Below are 18,120 nucleotides of genomic sequence, written 5' to 3' on the forward strand. Positions count from 1 at the left end.
ATCTGGTAGGCACAGCTGCATGCTTCCCCAGCATCTCTAAATAGTAGAGGCCCTAGAAACAGTTTTTATATATATATATATATTCTAATGAATTTTACAATGCAAAAATCTTCCTATTTAGATCTATATAATAATATATTCTACAAAGTATGCATATATCATATGAAAACTATAGGTAGCAGTGGCAACTCAGATTATATCATATTTGATTGGTACAGTTTATTTTGCTTTTTTTTTTTTTCATTTATTCAAGTAGTTTTAACAAAAAATGACTAACCATAGGATCCTAGATTTGGGATTAGAAGACACCATAATGATCACCTAATCTAGTCTCAATTTATGATGAGCAGACTGAGACCTAGCGAGGTTAAGAAGTTAAGGCAGCTAGGTGGTACATTGAAAAGACCTGGAGACCTGAGATTAAATCCAGCCTCAGACACTTAATAGCTATATAGCCTTGGGCAAGTCACTTAACCTATTTGCCTCAGTTTCCTTGACTGTAACATGGAGATAATAAAAGCACCTACCTCTCAGGGTTGTTGAGAATCAGATGAGAGAATAATTGTAAAGTCTTTAGTAGAGGGCCTGGCACATAGTAAGCACTATATAAATGTTAGCTTTTTCAGGGGCTGCAATCTCTATTGGATGGAAAGCATTTATCAAGTACTTACTGTATGTCAGAGCCAGAGCTAAGGGCTTTGCCAATATTATCAAAGCAGCTCACATTCTAATTGAAGGAGACAGCACATAAAGGAGGGCTTATGTTCGTTTCCCATTCGTGTTAGATGGAATGGCCATAGAGTAGTTAAGGTCTGAAAAGAGAGTGACAGGGCCCGAGATGGGACCCTGAGAAACAGTGGCAGGGCAGATGACCCTCTACTTAGAGGAGAGGAGAGCCAAAAGTCAGAGTGGCATGGGGTGAGGTATCCTTCCACAAAGGGAAGGACGTGGTGAGAGACCTATGTCTGATGGGAACCGAGCAGTAGGACAATGGAAGTTGTGGTTCCCTCAGCTGGCAGCAGGTGATGCTGGTCTGTGACTGGTCAGGAGAAGGTCAGCAGCTTACAGACATGCAAGTCCATACAAAATATTTATCAAATGAATCAAAGGTCATTTCCAGGGTAAGGGGATGAAGGCACTAACAGTTCATGGGAGAGCAAGAAAGGTCTCCCGTAGTAGATGCCATCTGCATTAATCTTTTAAAAACAAAGTGAACCCTAGGGATTCTAAGCAGAAGTGAGGAGGGAGGACTTTCAGAAAGGGGAGATGCTCTGTGCAAAAGAATAGAGATCACCGTTGATGTGTTACTTGTGAAGAGTAGCAAGAAAACCAATTTCCATATATTATAGATAGATAGATAGATAGATAGATAGATAGATAGATAGATAGATAGATAGATAGATAGATAGATAGATAGATTTCCATGTGGTCTCTGGAATAGTAGAAGGATCTTCCACAACAAGAATTTCTCATGATGATGAAACCCCAAAGAATTTCCTGACCAAATCTGACAACACCAGTTCAGGGAATAGCTAGAAGTTCCTTTTGGTTGGAATGTAGAGTAGCTGGGCGGGGGGAGGACAAGTCATTTAACCCTATTTGCCTCAGTTTCCTCATCTGTAAAATGGGCTGGAGAAAGAAATGACAAACTGCCCCAGTGTCTTTGCCAAGAAACCCCCAAATGGGGTCACAGAGGCAAACATAAATGAAATGCCTGAACAACAACAAAGAGTACATTAAGAGGAATGATGCCAAATAATGCTGATAAGTTAAGGTAGAACCAGTTTATGGAAGACTGAGAAGTTTGTATTTTCTCCTTTGAGCAATACAGAGCCATCAGAGGTTTTTAAATAAGGAAATGACATGATCAGAACAGTCAATCAAAAAAGAGTCTGCTATGTCTAGGCATCTGTATAATAGAAAGTTTGTTTTGACAGTTGCATTAAGGATAGGTTGTAGACAAGAAAAACCTTAGGCAGGGACACGGGTTAAGAGGCTGTTAAAATATTCAAAGCAAGAGATAAAGCGGGAACAAACTAGGCTGGTAGCAAGTAAAGAGAGGGATATGGATAGATGTGAGTGAAGGTGTGGAAATGATAGTTTGTAGGGGATGAGAGAGGAAAGAGTGAAAGATTTTAAGTCTCAGGAGATGTATCCGAAGGAGGGCTAGATTTGGAATCTGGAAGGAATATGTTCAGATCCTGCTTCCAACACGTACTTGGCTATGGAACCAGGGGCAAATTGCCTCACTTCTGAACCTGCTTCCTCCCCTATTAGTGGATGTAGTACCTACCTCATAGGATTGTTATGAAGATCAAATGAAATAATGCATACGAAGCGCTTTACAAATCTCAAAACATGGTTTAAACACCAGTCATTGTTATATGTTGAATCTTGAGATCCTTGGATATAGTTATTGGATTAGTACCAGGTGGTCTTACTAGTAGTCATAGCATTAGGAGTGTTTCATGGGGTTAAAGTTTAAAATGCCTTTGTTTTCTTTTTCTTTGCACAACTGAGCAATGTTTGGCATGATTCAAATTTAGATTAAACAGCTAGTGTTTTCTTACACTTGTTCACCAGGTTATCTAATAATAAACTTACTGCTTATTTAAATTGTCCACATTGTACATAAGTAAATGTACACTGGTAATTAGCTTACTAGAAAGTTTTTAGCAAGAAGCAGTTTCCTATGCTTTTCATGCCAATACAGACCCACCCCAACCCAGTTATTAAAAATTGTATCTGAAAATAAAATTAAATCTGTTTTAAACAAAAGCAGGTGAAGGAAAGAAAATTGGAAAGGTTACCAATTTTTTTCCTCTCATGAATTCTTTAAAAATGTCTTTTTAAAGTGATTTGATTTGGATTTATAATTTTTAAATAAATCCTATGTATACACAGGCACACACTTAAATATCTTAGAAATCAAACTTATTTAAAAACATATAATGAAAGAATGTTTTATTGGCAGGGTTGGACAAAAGATAGCCAACCTTCCTGCTCCCTCCTCCCCCAAATAGATGAGGTCCTAAATATTAAATCTAAATTCTCTTAAAGTACAAATTTATTTTAGATATTTAAAAGGCATTTCATGGTTTCTGGATATAAAAAGTCATTGGTTTCTGGATTTCAAGCATGTTGATTAATAGTTCTTGAGAGATATATGTAGGGTTATGCCAAAGATGGAACAGCACTCTGGTATGATGGAAAGAGTGTTGACCTTATTATTTAAAAAACAAAAGTAAAAACAAACAACCAAAAAAACCCTAACTTGTATTCAGTTCCTACTCCTGACGCTTATTAGTGGTCTCACCTCTAACCTCTGTAAGCCTCATTGTCTTCATTTGTTAAATGGGGATCACTGAGTAATGGTTTTAAGCCTTAATGGAATTGATAAATGTCAGCTATTATTGTTATTAATCTTATTCTTCTAATTTTTTTCAGTGGGACACAGATATAACTGGCACAAATCAATATCTTGCTATTATCATTGTATATTGAATGTTCTGTAAACTTTTATCTCACAGGGCTAAAAAATAGCTGCTTTTCAGTTGAATTTTTCAATTTTTAAACATTTTTATTTAAAGTTTTAAGTTCCAAATTCTATCCCTACCTCCATCCCTTCCCTGAGATGGTAAACAAACAGATATATGTCATACATATGAAATTATGTTTTTAAAAATAGTCATTTTGTATAACATGACTCGAATACAAGAAAAAAATGAAAGAAAGTAAAAAAATAGCATGCTTTAGTCTGTATTCAATCAATATCAGTTTTTTCTCTGGAGACTGATAGTATGCTTCATCATGAGTCCTTTGAGATTGTTGAACAATATTGTTGTTACCATGTATAGTGTTCTGGTTCTGGTTCTGTTTACTTCACCACACCTGAGTATAAACTTACATCAGTATGATAATATAAGTCTTTCTCAGCTGAATATCACATTATCATGAATACTAATATATTGTTATTTATTTATTTATTTATTTTTTCGGGGCAATGGGGGTTAAGTGACTTGCCCAGGGTCACACAGCTAGTAAGTGTGAAGTGTCTGAGGCCGGATTTGAACTCAGGTACTCCTGAATCCAGAGCCGGTGCTTTATCCACTGCGCCACCTAGCTGCCCCTATATTGTTATTTTTTAAAATGAAAAACAAAGGTATTTAACTTTAAGCAACATTATATTGTATTGGTCAACCACCCTAGAAAAGAAATCACATAAATTTCTATAATGCTTCCTTTTCCCCCATTTATTTAGTTTTAAAAATAAAAGTAAATTATTTTGCATATAAATTATTTTTTTAACTACAAAAACCAAATAAGTAAGTTGGAACTGTTACAACTTATTCATAGACAACAGGAAAATAAAGAACTGTGGCTAGAAAGAGGAAATAATGTTGTTTTCATAAATCTGTTGTTGTCATTCACTTGTTTCAATTGTGTCCAACTCTTCATAACCCATTTGGGGTTTTCTTGGCAAAGATACTGGAGTGCTTTGCTGCTTCCTTCTCCAGCTGACTTTACAGATGAGAAAACTGAGGCAAACAGGGTTAAGTAAGTCACTTGTTCAGGCAACAACTAGTGTCTGAAGCCACTTTATGCCAATTTTTTTTTCCTTTTTTTTTTTTGGCGGGGCATTGAGGGTTAAGTGACTTGCCCAGAGTCACACAACTATTAAGTGTCAATTATCTGAGTTCGGATTTGAACTCAGGTCCTTCTGAATCCAGGGCTGGTGCTTTATCCACTGCGCCACCTAGCTGCCCCTGAAGCCACATTTGAACTCAGGAAGGTGAGTCTTCCCTCCACTGCATGATTTAGCTGCTCTTTCCTAGGTCTAGATTTGGCAAAAAGTCTTAGGGGCAAACACAGTATCCTTGAAGAGGATTGTGAAGTTACTGTATTATTTCCAAATGGAAAAACAAAACAACTTTATGGGGAGACAGGGAAAACCTAAAATGCCATATCTCTAATCAAATCCTTTAATATCGGGATGGGGGTGGGGAAAGGTGCTGTGGGTGGAGGGACATATCAAAACTTGGCAGAGAAAAAGATATTGGATTGGATTTTGAAAACCAGGGGCTATTTATCAGACACATTCTCTAAGCTGTTTTTTTTTTTTTACATGAATCACATTCTGATTTTTTTTTTCACATGTGTGAAGTAGGTAAAAATGTCTTCTTGGGGCAGCTAGATGGCACAGTGGATAAAGCACTGGCCCTGGATTCAGGAGAGCCTGAGTTCAAATCTGGCCTCAGACACTTGACACTTACTAGCTGTGTGACCCTGGGCAACTCATTTGACCCTTGTTGCCTCACAAAAAATAAAAAATAAAAAAAATAAAATGTCTTCTTGTGATTGGCTGGGTAAAAGGACCTACACCCTTTTAGCTCAATGTGCATGTCTGCAAACATAAGAACAGTCTACATGTAAGTGGTTAGAGGAAAGAGAAAGAAGGATGGGCCAGTTCTAGAGCCTGGAATTATTTCAGCTTATGTAAGTAGACATATACTTTTAAAAAATTTAAAAATGCCTCCACTGTAGAAGATGACCAGATAGATACCCACCCTGACTCTTACCTTACCTACCCAATCAGAGAGAGATCTTAAAAATAAAACCTAGTCTGGATGTTATAGCGATTGAAGGTTACAGAGGTCATTCTCAAATCTTTTTCAATTAGCTATAACCTGTTTCTCCAAAGTCCTTTATAACAGCTGCTAACAGCAAAATGGACTTATTTCATCCTACCTTCATGGATGTGGAGAGCTATGACTGAGTAATGACTGAGCTATGACTGTTCTGGAGAAGTTTGGGCAGGTGGTAAAGGAACAAAGAACCCCTTTTCCCCATATACCAATTTTTTCTTTCCTTAACTTGATTTAGGGACTGATGAACAGATTAAATTTGTTATTGCAATAAGCTTTCTATGTTGCAGGTGATAATCTAGTTTTATAAAATGGTATCTAATAAAAAATTCTTAAACATGTTATTTGTGACAAGATTTGGCCTCTGTATTACATTTCTCTTTATTGCCTGACTTGTCTCCACAAATTTCAGATGAGTCTAATATATTTTTACTGTACTGCTTATTTTTTTATTTTCTGAGTAAAGGTAACTATTTAGTTTTTTGGGTTTTTTTGTTTTTTGTTTTAGTGAGGCATTGAGGGCTAAGTGACTTGCCTAGGGTCACACATCTAGGAAGTGTCAAGTGTCTGAGGCTGGCTTTGAACTCAGGTCCTCCTGAATCCAGGGCCGGTGCTTTATCCACTGTGCCGCCTAGCTGCCCCCCCCCCACTTAGCTGCCCCACCAATTTATTTTTTAAAAATCTCCAGGTACATTCTTTTTCATAGCTTTAGATGTCGTATTGCTGGCAAAAGGAAGCAGCTCCATGATATAGTGAACACTGAACTAGGAATCAAGAAGACCTGAATTTAAATCCTGCTTCAAACACTCCTTGAGACAAGTTACTTCACCATCTTAGTCTGTTTTCTGACCAGTAAAGTCAGGGGGTTGTTCTCAAAGGCCTCAAAGGTCCCTTCCATCTCTAGTCTGAATCTGTTATCCACTGTGACCTATGATTTTTCTTCTTCTACTTGCGACTCAGAGGCAATTTCTTGGCACTCAGAACTTTAAAGGTACAGAACTGTAGCCACAGAATCAGTCCATGTTCAGAGGACCCTTATATAAATTCTGAGTTGCCCATATGAATTTATAGTCATAAAAACACAGCAAGACAGTGCCATCTACTGGCAGCTGTATTTATACCTTTTCAAAATAGAACAAACAAAAGGCTTCAGTTTGAAATGATCCCCTCTACCTTCTTCAGTATTTCCCACTTTTGTGGAAGACAACTTAAAGTTTAATGATTGTTAATAACAAAGAAACACTCTGTTAAATGGAATTAAATATAAATGTTTCCCTCTATTACGGAAAAAAGTACTGAGCTAAATTGTTCCCTTAGTCCCCTTTCTAAAATATCATCAACCTTTTTTTTTTTTTTTTGCTATATTTCTTCTTCTTTATAATTCTATGAAGGAAATTTTTAAGTAATTAACTTATTTTGTTAAATAAAATTTATTGAAAATTAGGAAATATTTTTGTATCAGCAATTTATTATTTGATCCAGACTTTGTTTTTCTTTATAAACCTGAAAAGAAATTTGTTTGTCGTCTCATCTATCCTAGTTTTATTATTGGAATTCTAACCTATGTGTATCTTGGTTTTTCTTGTTCAGGTATCTTTCTGACCTCCATGCTGATGGCGACCCTTCTTGGCAGTGTATTGGAGCACAGCATAAGTGGATCCTTCAGCTCATGCACAGTTGCAAAGAGAGCTATATAAAAGACTTAAAAGGCAGGTATATTCCTTCTCCAATTAGTAAGCTAATTCAGTGGTGTCCACTGAGTGGTCTTTAGAGTGCTTAATTATTTAGGAGATGATTATCTAGGTTTTGAATTATCCAGTTGTCTTCTGTTCAGGCTATTTTATCCTGGTTAGCTGTAGTATCAAAGGATAAACAGGAGAATGGAAGATAAAAAGGGAAACCTTAATCTGTTAAATATTATGAATTATTAATAACTGATAAAGGTGTGATAGGAAACTGAAACTTAGGGTTCAAAATTAGATTTTGAATAAGTTCAGGAAGCTGATATTGTTCCCCTCTTTTATTATAGATAATGGAAAGTTAGAGGCTGTGTTTTGTAGTAGAATAGATTGATGGGATTAAAATCTTTAAAACACCTACTAACTATGAGAACATGGACAAGTCACTTAACCTCATTATGCTTTAGGCAACTCTCTAAAGTCATAGATAAATTGCAATCTGTGTTTGTTAAAGAATTTCCCACATCAGGGAAATCCCATGTGCTTGTTGTAATGGCAAATTCAATGTTTATGACAGATCCCCTGTTTTATAGGTGAGGAAACTGAAGCTTAGTGAAATTAAGTGGCTGGCCCAAGGTAATCAGCTAGTGACTAGATTACAAGTCATATGATCCTCAGCGTAATACTCTTCCCAGGAAGACTTAAGTCATGTATGTTATTGGAAGAGAAAGCGTTTATTTTGTTCTGTTGAAGTAAGATAAATCTCTGATTAAGAATGTCAGTATCTTATAGAATTTACACTCAAAAGAATAAAAATAAACTTACTTAATAACAAAACATTTATTACAATTTGCTTAATAACAAAATATGTATTGCTATTGACATTTCTCATACTAATTGCAAATCTTATTGCTGAACATCTTTAAAAGATGTCAAGTTTTTGTCTAGTTGTCAGATCCTAGGGATATGTATGCAGTATACACTGCTATTGATGTAGGCATTACCTACATTAGATATTAGTTAATATGGTTGCATGACCTTTATTTACACTCTCTTATTATTCCTTCAGCACTAGCATTTCTGAGGCCAGCAGAAAGAGCCTTCTTGTTTATTGGGCCTACAGATAGTTTTCTAACATAACCATAAGTTTTGCTTCCTTATAAATTGGTTTATAAATTTTATGTATTTATAAATTCATCTTTTATAATAGGAAAAAAGGAAACATTTCTATGTTCAAAGCTCCCCACCAAAGTCCTATACCTCATGATAGCATGGAAGTTACCCTGGATTCTTGAAGGGTATTCTAGCAGAGTACAAATTTTACCAAACTAGAAAGGCTTCAAGGACAAGCCTGAAGATAGGCCATATATCTGGAATTCAAAGACCAGCTTGATGGGAGTCGTTGATGGAGAGAGATAGGGATAAAGGCAAACAAGGAGGTCCCTTATACTACATAGATACCAATGCAGTGCATGTTTGAAGGGAGAATATAGAGGCAATATCACCTTTAAATAATGGAATGATTGAAGTTTGGGACAGCTTCCAGGCTATTTTGGATCACACTTATAAGATGCATGCCAAATTAGAAGCCAGCTTTTACCCTATTCTGATGTCAGAAGCACCATGGAATACCAGAGAGAAACTGATAGAGTTGATGTTTGAACACTACAACCTCCCTGCATTCTTCCTTTGTAAAACTACAGTTGTTACAGCATTTTCTAATGGCCATTTCAGAGGGCTAATTTTGAATAGTGGAGCCACTCATACTACTACCATTCCAGTCCATGATGGGTATGCCCTTCAGCAAGGCATTGTGAAATTATCTCTTGCTGGTGACTTTATTATCATGCAGTACAGAGAACTGTTCTAAGAGGTGAATGTAGAATTGATTGCTCCATACGTAATCACATCAAAGGAGGGCATTCATGAAGGATCCTCAGCAAAATAGAAGAGAAAAGAAAAGCTGTCACAGGTTATGAGGTCTTGGTACAATTATACGTGTAGTTGTGTGAACCGAGATTTTCAAGCTTCTGTGCTCCAAGTATCAGATTCAACTTAAGATGAACAAGTGTCTGCACAGATGCCAACAGTTCACTATGAATTTCTCAATGAATTTGGTACTCAGCAACTCGAGATTCCTGAAGGATTATTTGACTCATCTAATGTGAAGGTGTTATCAGGCAACACAATGTTGGGAGTCAGTCATGTTGTTACCACAAGCATTGGGATGTATGACATTGACATCAGACCAGGACTTTATGGCAGTGTCATAATGGCAGGAGAAAACACTCAGATAAAAGAGTTTCACTGATCGATTGAATTGGGAACTATCTCAGATGCTTCCAATCATGAGATTGAAGCTAATTGCAAATAATACAATGGCGGAATGGTGATTTAGTTCGATTGGTGGTTCAATTCTAGCCTCTCTGAGTACCTTTCAACAAGTGTGGATTTCCAACAAGAATATGGAGGAAAACAATTTGTAGAAAGGAAATGCTCTTAAAGCCAGTTCTGAAAAAACTGTGGCCTTCCCTATGATCCCTTATATTTCAGAGCTTTAGTATACTCAGGAACAAAAAGGAATGTCTTTTGTAGAATGTTTATATACATTTTTGCGTACTTAGATTTCCATTTAACAAATTTTATTTTTTTGTTTGTTTGTTGTTGTTTTTTGTGGGGCAATGGGGGTTAAGTGACTTGCCCAGGGTCACACAGCTAGTAAGTGTCAAGTGTCTGAGGCCGGATTTGAACTCAGGTACTCCTGAATCCAGGGCCGGTGCTTTATCCACTGCGCCACCTAGCCACTTCCTCCATTTAACAAATTTTAAAACCTTTAACTGGCTGTATAACTTAAAATTGGTTTTTGCCTTCCTCATAAAGCAATAACTCCTATAAACATTTTATAATTTTTGTATAAATATCTATTTTCTCTAAATATTTTCCTTTTAGTACCCTTTAACCCTCTGATAAGCATACTGATTTTCAAATGATTGGTAGAATTGATTTTTACTGACTACTAAAACTTACTGCCTATACCCTTACCTCATATTTGCAAAACTAAGTAATGAAGATGTCTATCCACCATAAAAAAATAATGATGTATGTTGAAGTTCCCCAGTATAAGGGCAGGAATTGGGGAGGAGAATAAGATTGTGAGTCAGGTACTGAATTCATTGAGGAAGGAAGGGGAGATCTGTAGACAACAGCCATCCAAATTTTGATTGGGTGATAGATGTGAATTGTGTAGCCCTTAAAGGGGGAAAGGTTACTAAATGATGGTAGTATGGGGCAAGCCCAGAAGTGGCAGTGGGAAGCAAGGAATATTCCAACTTCTGTACCTCTACCGGTGCTGTGGAAGAAAATGAAAGTGCAGCCAATGCCGGAAAGGGTGGGCAGGGAGACTGTGTCATACAGAGAGAGAGGGTGTATTATCAGGAGGGAGCCAGGTCTCAGTAATAGTCAGAAGAAGGAAGGAGTGGGAAAAGAAAAGATTTAAGATGAAAGCAAGTTAGATAAAATATGATCTCTGGCTTCAAGCAGCTAAGAGAGTAACAGGCACATTAAGATATGTGTTCATTTATTTAATCATTCCTTTACTCAACCAATAAGTGTTAAACACCTAATATACAAAGTTAATTGTGCGAGGCTCTGAAAAAGATACAGAGATAATAAGACACAGTCCTTTCCTTCAAGGAGCTTATAATCTGGTAGGAAGAAATATACTTTATGCAGAGATAAGTGTAATACAAATTATAATCAAATAACTATTATCTAGTCAGTGAGTGATCTGTACCCAGAAGACATGCATACAAATAATTGTGATAGATATGTGCATAAAAGAAAAAATTCTTAAAGAATGCCATGAGTCTCAAGAAGGTAGAAATATCACTTCTGCATTGATTAGGCGACGGAAGAAAGACAGAAATAGAGAAGGTTTCATGCAGGAGGTAGCATTTGAGCTAACTCTTTGAGGACTGGTACTGGAGACTGGTGCCTAAAACATCATAAAGTTCCAACCTCTTAATTTTGGGGGTAAGACCATTCAGTTATTAAGTGACTTGCCTAAGTCACTTAATAGAATAGTAAGGGCTAGGACCTAGTCTAATTTTCTTCTATTACATTGTATTGCCTCTCCTTCACAGCACTACCTCTTTTAGCTGTTGTATAGATTTAGAATTGAGACTGTCTCTTGGTCCCTCAGGCCATTTTATCAGCTCATCACTGTGACCTGTGTCAAGAGTATCAGTTGTGGAAAAAAGTAATAATTAGAACTTCTGCACATAAAATCAATGCAAAATAACATTTAATTAGATTAATAAAGCAGACATATACAAACACAGGGGCTAATAATTTCTTAAATGGAAGCACCTGAAATTATCTAAACTAGATATCTGCCTCTATTTTTTACTCAGATACTGGATACTTTAATACAGTGAATGATGTTGGAGAAAGTCCCTATAGACCTAATTTCCATAGAAGATAGTAACAGCTTACATTTATATAGACTTTGGGGATTTATAAAGTGCTTATTTCAGAGTCATAAGATGTTATTGCTAGAAGGTTCCTAGAGTTTTGTTTTGTTTTTTTTGTTTGTTTTGTTTGCAGGGCAATGGGGGTTAAGTGACTTGCCCAGGGTCACACAGCTAGTAAGTGTCAAGTGTCTGAGGCCAGATTTGAGCTCAGGCTCTCCTGAATCCAGGGCCGGTGTTTTATCCACTGCGCCACCTAGCTGCCCCCAGGTTCCTAGAGTTTTGCTAGTTCAATGCCTCATTTTTTTTTTTTTTTTTTTAGTGAGGCAATTGGGGTTAAGTGACTTGCCCAGGGTCACACAGCTAGTAAGTGTTAGGTGTCTGAGGCCGGATTTGAACTCAGGTACTCCTGATTCCAGGGCCGGTGCTCTATCCACTGTGCCACCTAGCTGCCCCTCAATGCCTCATTTTACAGATGAGGAAGCTGAGACCAGACATGAGTCCTGATCCTCATTTTATATGGTTGAGGTCCTATCCACACAGCAAGGCTCAGACTCGGGTCCTTTGATTCCAAGTGCAATGCTCTTCCCACCATACCATATTTCTTTGTTTTAAGATACAAAAGTGAACGCGTTAAGGCTTTGAAAGATAAGGCACTTTACACTTACCAAGAAAGATAGTTAGAAAGTAGTTTCATGGCAATTTTAGAAGAGTAAAATGGAATTGTTGTATTCATCAAATAAAGGAAAGTTAGAAGGCATCCAGGATGGTAAAGGACATACTGTGGGAGCTCTCACCCTCCACTCACTAGCATTGAAATGTTTGAGAAACAAAACTATTTAAGCAATTCTCTAATAGAGAATTGTATATAATGCAGGTATGCCGTCTGGTTTTTAATCAGTCCTTTCCACGTTACATTATGGCACAATACACTTGGATGCATACTTGCTATATTTCTTTAAATTGATTTGAAACTTACTTTCGGTTACTTTCTACCCACAAGTGGTTAGAAATGATAATGAATGGGTAAAAAGGCACAATGGTAATGGCCAGAATTTTACCTTGTAACACTCTCTTAGAAAGTGGGCTCCATTGGTTTTAACTCAGCACTTCCAAAAACCTGTTCCAAATTGAACAGTGGTCAAATTTTAGAAATGAGAAGTTGAGTTCTAAGTGCTGAAACCTGAAGATGCAACACAGACAAAATCGTTTTAAGTAAACTGTCAGGCAGAGCAATGGTTAAGAAATAAGGCATCCTTATGGATTAAAATATTTAAATGGAAACAATAATTGAAGCAGGAAAGTATTTTTTTGGTGTGTAAGGAAGTTGGTCAATGCCTAATTTACCTACAGAAACCAAAAATATCTTGACATGGTGAGGTGGTTTTTTTTAGAGGGAAATGTTAATTTTATTTAGTTTTCTGGTCTTCAGAGAGAATTTCTTAAGCAAAGAAAGTGATAGATTTTCACAGACACCAGTACTCCATCAAAAGCTGCCTTTCTCCAAGAAAGATTCTTTTGTATGTGAAGCTCTGGCAGCAGAGGGTTGGGTCATAAGGTTGATATTCTCATGAACACTGCATTAGATCTTTTCCTAGGTTTTCAATTTTTACAGTAATAATATACACTGATTCTAGCAGATGGTGCTCTTCATATTGTAAACAGAGGGCCATAGCACTGCAGATTAGTATTGAACCTTAAACATACATTGACATTAATCACTGAATATTCCTTACCACTCTTCTGATGGATCACTGTATGTAGCCCAAATTTGATACTCTGATTTTGAGAAGGGGAGGCAGCATTACATATAGGGTAACTAAAAAAAAAAATACCAAATATGAAGGGAATGAGGTTTTGACTTCTTTTTCCTCTCCTGAACTGTTAATTATTCTTCTGTTAAGTTATACTACTTTCAGAGCAGACCTGTCCTTGTATTGTTGCTCACAGAAAAGTTTTACCACCTTATAAGAAGTGATTTGTCTCTTAAAATTCTTGTGAAACAAGTCCAAAATTAGACTAAGGCCTCAGCTTTTCCTGCCAGGAAAAGCCTTTGGTTAACCCCCTACTGACATTCCCAAACAGGATTTTTAAGGGTGACCTTCAAAGGTGTTTTTTACTTTGTTCTGAAAATGAGTTTAACACTTAGAATGTATGCTGGATATGCCTAATAACCTAAAGGAAAGGATGTAGGAGTATTAAAAAGGAATTGTATAACATTTTTCTCATAATCTCCCCAGTCTACTTGTAATTAATTATGTATTTAATTACAATCTCCAGCTAGAAAAAAAAAATTAAAGCTAGAAATAGTATCTTTTAAAAAAGCATTCAGCTCTTTGGAATTGTCAAGTAAGTTTTTTTAAGAGTTAAGAAAAAAAATGGAAAAAGTTATTTGTTGCTGTGTCACACCTGAATAATTTGTTCTGAGCATTGCAGTAGAGAATAACCAAGAATAAGTTTTAAAAGAAACAAGCACATTGACACTCAAGTCTTATGACATAATTCTATTTAAAATCATACAGCATGAAGGATAATTGATTACTGAAAAGCAAATAATTCTGACAGCCTTGAAAAGGGCCTCAAAATAGAAATAATATATATTTTTAAATGAGATTAAAATTGTAGATTTCTCTTATGTCAGCATCCTGTGATAATGTTAATTCCCCATCATGTTATTCATTTAACCGTATATTCTTCTTGCTATTTAGGGAAACTGTTATAGGTTCTCATGTGCATATATGCATGGTAGATTTTACTCTTTGTATTCCTTTCTTTAATAGGTGGGGATAATAGAGAAAATGCTTTAGAATTCTGATATCACTATAAAGGAGTGTTAGAAAAATGACTTAGATTTGACTGCTTTATATTAAGTACTAGCAGATTCATGCAGTTTTCAAGAGCAGCATGGAAAATATTGCTACAGTCGGAAGGGCCACATTTTAAAAATAGTTTCCCTATTGACATTTATGTATTTACATATGTATTTGTAATTTTCTAATAAGCTGCAACAATGTGGCTATAAGCCAATAAAGTATTTGTAGGAAGCTTACTTTTTGAAGATTTTTCTTTTTAATTTTTTTCTTCATTCGCAAGTGAAGTTGTTATCATTGCCATATGTAACCCAGTACAAGGATTGGTATAATAATAATAATAATAATAATAATAATAATAATAATAATAATAATAATGGCACAGCTATATAGAAATACAAATATGTTCATTTGATTTTTAAAATATTTTAAATATATAACACAGCTTCAGGAGAATGCTTTTGCCAGGAGGCTACCTCCTTTGATAGTAGTAATACTGTTAGGATAGACATTGTAGTACATACAACTCCTGTTTAAGCAACATTACTTTGTATCATTTCCTTCCTTGGTTTGTGACATAGTATTCTGTTAGTACAAAATATTTTTAATAGTTGGAATTCAACATTTCAAAAGGTTCCATTGGCCTACTTTAGAATTTTATGAAAGATGGGAGATCTTAATGCTTCGGAATTATTTGTGCTGATATGTAAAGACTTAGAAAATTCTTTTAAGTTTTATGGGAAGAGTAAGATATTGATATGGTACTTACAAAGGGAATTTGAATTTTTTTCATACAGTACTTCCTGTTGCATTTTAGTATGCCATCGACTTTTATATTTAAGACTGTTCATTTACCAGCCTAGTTATCATGTCATTCTTATCACTATGTAATATTTAAAAGGTATACTGGATATAGTAAGCCTTTGCACCCTGGTAGTATATTGACTCCATTGTCTAATGTTTGAGGCTTTTTATATATTCTACTTGATAGGGTAGAGTTGTTGGTTTTATGTGTGTGTGTGTGTGTGTGTGTGTGTGTGTGTGTATATATACACTAGTATATATACTATGATACATTGGCTATGTCATAAATGAGCCATATGTGCCAGAGCAGTATTACTTATAGTGAGTAATTCCCTTTAGACGATGAAACAGAAAGGAGCAGAAATTTCATAGTGTAGTGGAAAAAACTAGTCCAGAAACCTTGATTCATTTCTCATCTCTGACACCAGCTTTAGGATTCCCAGTAATAATACATTACCTACCTCATAGGGCTCGTGTGAGGGTCAAATTTAATAATGTTTGTAAAGTGTTTTGTAAAACTAAAAGTGCTAAATCATTGTCAGCTGTTGTGTTGTTTGTTGTTTTTTTTTTTTAACCAGAAATTTCGTCCTTTGTTTCTTCCATCACATTTCACTTAGATAGTCCATTAATAATTTCAGATCTACTAAGCCTTAGAAAATGGGGGCCCAGAGATGGTGCTCCTCTGTATCCCTGTGTCAATGTGGACACTTGGTTTTCTAGAAGAATGTTTCTTATCCACTTGCAGTTTGTCCTACATAGTTTCTTTCTTTCTTTCTTTCTTTCTTTCTTTCTTTCTTTCTTTCTTTCTTTCTTTCCTTCTTTCTTTCTTTCTTTCTTTCTTTCTTTCTTTCTTTCTTTCTTTCTTTCTTTCTTTCTACTGAGGAAATTAGGTACTTTGTTCCAATTTTTGGTAATTTATAGAAGTCTCCTTTCTAATATAATTTTCATTTTTTGCCTTTTCCATTTTCATAAAGGTTATAAGAAAAAGGTAACATTCATATTACAAAAATTTGATTTTAAATTTGTACTATAAAAATAAATGTTTGCCTTAATAGAGAAATAAAATTGTAACTACCTCATCACAAATAGTCACTTATCTAGGTCAAGTATTTAAAGTGACTTCTAGCAGTTGTTACTGCTGTGTTGCAAACTGACAATTTTCAGATACAGAAAACAGCAAAAAAAAAAATCACTCATTTAACTTTTTTTTAAAGGTCATTCATCTCCACCAGCATACTTTTTTATCAGTAGTATTTGTAAAAGACCAGTTACTTAAATATTGACCATTTGACTCTGACATCCATTTTTAGATGCTATATATATAGGACTCTTTGACATAGCAGTTTATAGGTTACAAAGCTTTTTCACCTGTTATATCATTTGACCCCTTCAAAAACCTTTGGAAAATGTTAGTGTAGATATTATGTTGACAGATGAACAAACTGCAACTCGGAAGTTAAATGGCTTGTCCAAAAATGTACAACTCAGTCTGTAGCAACACTAGGACCAGAATTCTGGGCTTCTACCTCAGGGCTAGGGTTTTTTTTTCTCTGCTGACAGCTGCTGTATAGTGAATCAGGGAATTGGATTGAGATCTCTTTACTTACCTCTTTTATATCACATTCAAATTCTGTTCACCTTGAAATGAAAGATCTATCTCTGCTAGATCAGACAGGCAAGCAGGACTTTTGTCAAAAGGAAGGGCCTTTCCAATTTGTTATGCTAGCAGCTGGTTCTTTTCTATTGCTTTGGCTTACTGTACATCTGGAAGAAGACTTCTTGCAGCTGGGAGCCATTTCATGTCTAAACCACATCCCCTATCCTTTTTTTTGACAGTGAATGTCAAGCATACACTTAATTGTAGTTATTAATTGGTAAATTTAAAGAATTAACCACTGCACATAATTCTGAATTTCATACTTCTTTGCTGTAGTTATTTCCCTTATTTGTACTCATCTTTTCATAAAATTATTCTGAGTATAAAGTCCCAAGTAGTGCAGCAATAAGTTGTTAAAAAGACATAAGTAATATTGATTCTGATAAATTATTAGGATGCTAGACGATTTTTTCATGTTTAGGGACTTAAAATAGTGTTTCATGAAAACTAGTTGCATTTTTTTGAAAAATAAATGTATTTATTAATTCAAGTTATCTTTTATTACATTGTTAAAAATATATATGCCTAGTAAGAGAAGGCCCTTTTCATTCTCCCAAAGGTGAAGGTTCATTAGCACCAGTACATCAAATATGTCTCTCTTCATTCCATTTAGATAGAATGATTTCCTTTAAATTAAGGAAATGTCCCAGCTGCTACACCCTGTCACAGTTTTTAAATATATAGAGAGTCATAAGATCAAACACAGCAACATTTTTATCTGTTGACACAGGTTTAATTTGGAGGGGAATTCGTAATACTGTCTTGATTTTTTTTTTTCCCTCTTTGGCATTCAGATTCTTATATGTGGTGCTCTTGAAAGGAATCTTATCCTGCCTGTGTCAGTGCGGGCTCCAGGCACTGTGTGTTTGGTCAACAAGCAACAGTGGGTGGTCGGACTCTAGCACAGGACAAGGGCCCGCTGTGCACAGGAAAAAATGTTCAAAGGTGTTTAAGGGTGGTAAGGAAGTCTGCTGCCCTTCAGAGAGTCCGGAGGCTATGGATCAGTGTTCCCTCTCACTATTGTAGACTGTGAGAAAACTTGCTGTAAGAGACATG

The 18,120-nt window shown here is 35.7% G+C and overlaps 1 protein-coding gene and 1 pseudogene across 1 annotated transcript in view; both read left to right on the top strand.

The window, feature by feature from the left end:
- Positions 1-18,120, top strand: part of EXOC2 (exocyst complex component 2) — a 224,913-nt gene that overhangs the window by 84,309 nt on the left and 122,484 nt on the right. Inside the window, exon 11 of the mRNA XM_043975622.1 lies at positions 7,236-7,358. Within this exon, the coding sequence (XP_043831557.1) occupies positions 7,236-7,358 (123 nt within the window). The remainder of the gene's footprint in view (positions 1-7,235; positions 7,359-18,120) is intronic.
- Positions 8,542-9,827, top strand: LOC122736880 (annotated as a pseudogene).

This window comes from Dromiciops gliroides, chromosome 1, assembly GCF_019393635.1.
Source record: "Dromiciops gliroides isolate mDroGli1 chromosome 1, mDroGli1.pri, whole genome shotgun sequence".
NCBI lineage: Eukaryota > Metazoa > Chordata > Mammalia > Microbiotheria > Microbiotheriidae > Dromiciops > Dromiciops gliroides.